Source organism: Chenopodium album, chromosome 18, assembly GCF_948465745.1.
Source record: "Chenopodium album chromosome 18, dcCheAlbu1.1, whole genome shotgun sequence".
NCBI lineage: Eukaryota > Viridiplantae > Streptophyta > Magnoliopsida > Caryophyllales > Amaranthaceae > Chenopodium > Chenopodium album.
In genome coordinates, this window is record NC_137851.1 from 40,462,661 (window position 1) to 40,467,902 (window position 5,242).

General features: G+C 40.6%; 1 protein-coding gene across 1 annotated transcript; it reads left to right on the forward strand.

Annotated features, from left to right (window-relative positions):
* The first annotated feature begins 2,664 nt into the window (after nucleotides 1-2,664).
* On the forward strand, nucleotides 2,665-3,384 carry LOC145592142 (uncharacterized). Its single transcript, XM_081648601.1, has 2 exons — nucleotides 2,665-2,841; nucleotides 2,992-3,384. The coding sequence occupies exons 1-2, from the start codon at nucleotides 2,665-2,667 to the stop codon at nucleotides 3,382-3,384; spliced, it is 570 nt and encodes a 189-aa protein (XP_081504727.1).
* Nucleotides 3,385-5,242: the final 1,858 nt, after the last annotated feature.

The window sequence follows — 5,242 nt, forward strand, 5'->3', positions numbered from 1 at the left end:
GGAGACGTGTACTTGACGGTGCAAGATACGGTTTCTTAACCCTCTTATCTATTTAACTAACACTAGTTTGTAGGTATCGGCGTTACAAGAATGATTTAGGATGGCAGAACGTTCTGAATTATTATCCGTTCCTATCACTACTTTGAATTTTATTTTCGAAACTTACGTTTCTCCAAACTCAGTCAAAGTAGGGGCTTCTGTAGACACCTGATTGTGTCTCCCCAAAAACCAAACCCAGTGATGAATATCTTTCACGTCATTGATTATCGAACACGATGAAATATGGAAGAGTCTCGTGATTGTAGACACCCAAATGTGTCTCCCCAAAACCAAATCCAGTGATGAATACCTTTCACGTCATTTGATTATCGAACGAGGTGAAAGTGTGAAAAGTCTAGTGATGAGGATGTTTTTATTAAAATATTTCTCTTTCTGTTTTCAAAAATATTTCTTCTCTTACTCTATTTATGAAAAATAGTCAGTCCAATTTGGTTTAGTCCATGATAAGGGTCCAATAATAGTGTAGTTGGATTGGGCTTGAAAAGAGCTTTCCAATGATATATTATAAGGCCCAATTCCGATGAATTATAAGGAAGTTATGGGTTAAATTAAATTAGGCCCAATGATTTTAAATGTGGCCTAATGATCTAGAGGAGGGCCTATTAATTATTATTCCTAAAGTGATAAGGATTTATTTTGATCTTCTAGGAATATCTAGAAGGTTCTCTTTAATGCTAATAAAATTAGGATTGATAATTGTATTTTAAAAAGATGTTTTATTTTGAATAAAATATATTAAATCTGATTTTAAATCTGCTTGGACGCAGAATTACCTGTAACCGGTTTAAAAAGTGATTCCACGTGTAAAAGCGCGTTGTACTTTTGAACCAGCGCGAGATGACAGAGTCGTCGCCTGGCGCTGACCTTCGTCGCCTGGCGACGAGATTGTCGTCTGGCGCTGACTCCTGTCGTTGGCGACAGGAGGTATTTTATTCCGAATATGATTTTCTTTGATCCCGTATAAATAGGAGTCGTATCTCCTCTGTTTTCAGGGACAATCATCAACAATCATTCATCTACGATCTGCAATTCACACCAATCATCTCTCTCTATTCTCTCTCTAAAAAAGCTAGAAGATTTCCTTCTCTCTCTATACTTTTCTAAACCTTCCCTCTCTCAAAATTCCTCATACATTAGCTCTAGACACACCTAGCCAAGTTTGATGTTGCCTTCGCCCTAGACGTGAAAGGTTGAATATTTCTGAGGGTTTGGTCCCAAATTCCTATTTTAATTATTTAATTTAATTTAATTGTTTGATTAATTATTTTCCTTGAAGTTACTAAAGTGTGTATTTTGTTATTAGAAAAAGGTACGAGGCATCGAAGTAAGTAATTTAATTTTTATTATTATGATATAGAAATCATGCTTTGATTATTATGCTTCCTAGTATCATGTTAGGATGTTTTTATAGATTTCTAATATCATGTATATTATTATGATGCTTCCTATTTATTTCCTAATAGCATGTTAGTATCATGCTAGGAATTTATAGATATTGCTATTGTTATTGCTTGATCACGCCCTCTCTTGCATGTTTAAAGGGAATTTGTACTTGTAGTCACGCTTAATGAGATAATTAATAATCTTGTTTAGGCTAATATGATTATAATTCAAGTGATCACCAATAATAGTTTGGTTTGTGCATTAATATTCAACAAACATAGATTAATCAGGTTTAGGGTTAACCTATTGATTGTATGTTAGTCAAAAAGCGCACATGAATACGAGAAGAATAAAGTAGAGGCCTATTTTTAGGGCAAGTTCAATCTCTTTTAGGTTGGATTTGTACCTTTATCCCCGAACTTCCAGTCATGGTTCCAGACCTATTGGAGTTAACGATCTCCTGGATCGTTAAGGGGTGTAACCTTCACCCTATGAACGGTTTACAAGTTTCTAAAACTTGTAGGCGACTCTTTTACTCTAGCTTCCTTCCCATTGGACGCCACTATGCTTAAGTGTATGATCACAATGGGGCTCAAGTGTGGGATGCTTAAAATATTCCCAACAGTTATGCACCTGTTTAGTGTGGGATGCTTGAAATATTCCTAACAGGTATTTATACCGTGACAGGGTAAAGGATGCCGTGACGCGGCAATGTCCACCGTGGCGAGGCACGTGGCACCGTGTTACGGTGTACAGTTTTTTCCATATTTGCACCCAAATTCACTTTTAACCTAATTACGCTAGGTATTTTTAAGTTTCGTTTCATAATTTCGGGCTATTTAGGTTTATTATTTATTAATCGGGGCTCAATTAATAAATAATACAAAATGAATTAAAAAAGGGTTCGGGCCAAAATACAAATTGGACTATGGTTTGACTAAACATTAGGACTGATCCACTGACTATTTTGTGAGCTTAGTTTGATTAAACATGGATTTTAAGCACTTTCGGGATTTAATACTCAACCTGACCAATAATGGCGGTGAAAGGTTGTTCATCATCGGGTTTGGTTTCGGGGAGACATTTTTAGGTGTCTACACCATACAATTCACAAGTCATCTTACCTTTGAATCATAACTAACAATATTAATTATTACTCCCTCCATTTTTAAATACTTGCTCCAAATCTCCATGCGCGGACTTTTATTTGCAAAATGGGGCATGGACATCTTAAGGTCGTATACTCATGCGTCTAGGCAGAAGCGGCATGTGTTAGTAGCAGTAGACTACTTCACCAAATGGGTTGAAGCCGAGGCTGTCCGAGGAATCAAGTGGACGGATGTGTCCGCCTTTATCTGGAAAAATATTATCGCTCGCTATGGTGTGCCACAATCAATGGTGTTCGACAATGGACCCTAATTTGAAACACGCCAAGTCAAAAATTGGCTAAGTGACCAGGGCATCACTCATTGTTTTGCCTCGGTCGAACGCCCGCAAGCCAACGGCCAGGTTGAGGCTTACAACAAGCTGATCTCTTACGGTATCAAGTGCAATCTTGAGAAAGCAGGCGGCCTTTGGGCAGATGAGTTGGTCAATGTGTTATGGTCCATTCGAACCACAACCAAGAGTTCAACAGGAGAGACCCCATTCTTTCTAGTCTACGGCGCTGAAGCCGTACTCCCAATTGAGATGTACGAGCCTACCCTTTGGGTAATGGTATATGATGAATCGGCCAATTGGGAGACCATGAAGACTTCCCTGGACTTTCTTCCCGGATTAAGGGGCAATATGGCACTTAGACATGAAATCTATCGTCTTAAAATGACGAGGGCATACAATCGCAAGGTGTCTAAGCGGCCTCTAAAGATGGGGGATCTTGTTCTGAGAAAAATGGAAGCGGTTAGCCGAGCTAATGAAGATGGAAAGTTAACTCTAAACTAGGAATGGCCATACCGAATCAGAGAAGAAGTGCGGGATGGTACATACCGTCTCGAAGCCTTAGATGGCCGACCTATTCCTCGTACTTGGAATACGGAAAATATAAGAAAGTATTATGTTTAAATCTAGTACTTAGCTAAAATAGTTGTATATACAACTAGGTTTGAACGACCGAGCTCTGTAATTAAAGCCATATGGCCCCCAACAATGTAATTTTGGCAAAGTTAATGACAAAGTCAAACATTGTTATCTAAATTTTTTGCCGTTTATTTATGATTACTTAAGTAGAAATGCCGAATAAAAGTAATAATAATGTTGATTCCAACATAAAAAGCTCATCCCTTAAGAAGGCGATACAGAGCGGCCGAGTAGGTGTATAGCAAGGGCATCCCTTATCTACACAACTCGGCGACAAAGACTATAAAGTCAAACAGACTGTCCGACCTAAACATGGTCGGACGATTGAGCAATAGGAAGCCATAAAAATTGTCCAAGGTATTTTTACCTAAATAGAAGCAAGGGCATGCCTAGGCATACAAGCCCAGCAAATACTTAGAAATTTCTAAGTTGAGATATTACTTGAAATTTATTAAGTTGCGTCCGAGCGATAGTGTCAGACGGAAATTCAAACAAAACCAATAAAGCGGCCATATATGATGTTGATTCGGCATTCACCTAGTCCAAGAGCAATCATTATTATGATTTGATTAACTTATTATTCGTCATACCCTTTGAGGTATAAAACCTACTAAGTCAATCAAACCACCTGGAATATGGACTACGCGAATGCTGAACAAAGGGGCATACCCCCAGTACTCGCACGTACAGGCATAAATAAAGCGTGAAAAAATTGCTAAAAATGCTAAGTATAGAAAAATAAAAGTTACATTAATTAAAACCAAGCCTCTCAAAACAAGGCGGTGGAAAACAAATTTTTACAAGACCACTCAAACAGGCGCCCGAATGAGAAATTGTTCGGAGAAGCAAAATAAAAGCAAGAAAATCTAAGTACTAAAAGCTTTAAAATTGTTGTTGGAGGACCTGAGTTCTTTACTCAGCCGGCTTATCACCTTTCGCAGGCTCCTCCAAGGCCGACTCTTTCTCGGCCGTAGCATCGGTAGGCTCACCCTCGGCCAAAGCATCCGTCGGCTCCCTCTTGGCCGCCTCCCCTTCGCTAGTTGGCTCGGCTTCATCCTCCTCGTCTTCAGAGTCGGACGAAGTAAATTCTAGTTCGGGAGGAGGTTGACCGGCCTTCTCGGCTTCCTCCTTAAGGCAGACGTACTCTAGGCGCTTAGTGAAGCACTCCTGATGATAGGCAGCCATCCTTTCCGGGCTCATCAGCTGGAAGGCCTCAAAGAAATGACTCTTGAGTCTCTCCTCGGCCTTGTGCTCGATCTGGACGATCTCGATTGCACTAGGCGCCCGAGGGACCTTCAACTTCTCAGACAAGTCAACCACGGACTTATTTAGCTCGCCCACTTGGAGCTTGAAGGATGCAGCCTCATCTTGGGCGGACTTGAGGGCCTCCTAGGACAAGGATAATTTGGCTTTCAGTTTTTCGGAGGCCTCAAAGCCCTCCTTCCACTAAGAGGCATTAGTGACCGCCTCGTCCCGCTCCACCTAAAGCGCCTGCCTTGCCAGCTCCTCTTCCTAAAGGGCTTTCCCTATCTTGACAATGTCCTCAGTTTGCCGAGTAGCCTTGTCGAACAAGGCTTGAGGGTTGTCTCATAATGAATCTTCAAGAGGGCAACGTTGCCTGTGTTCGCGTCCTTTGCCCTCCTGATTTGGGCCCAGGCGTTCTTGATCTTTTCATTCTCCTTATCCTTCCACTCTTGGAAGGCGCAGAGACAAAGGAAGAGCT

Bases quoted from the DNA above. Each gene is read 5' to 3' on its own strand.
- LOC145592142 (XM_081648601.1), top strand. From the start codon at position 2,665: ATGGACATCTTAAGGTCGTATACTCATGCGTCTAGGCAGAAGCGGCAT. The intron at 2,842-2,991 runs GTGTTCGACAAT...TACGGTATCAAG, and splicing joins ATGGTGTGCCACAATCAATG to TGCAATCTTGAGAAAGCAGG.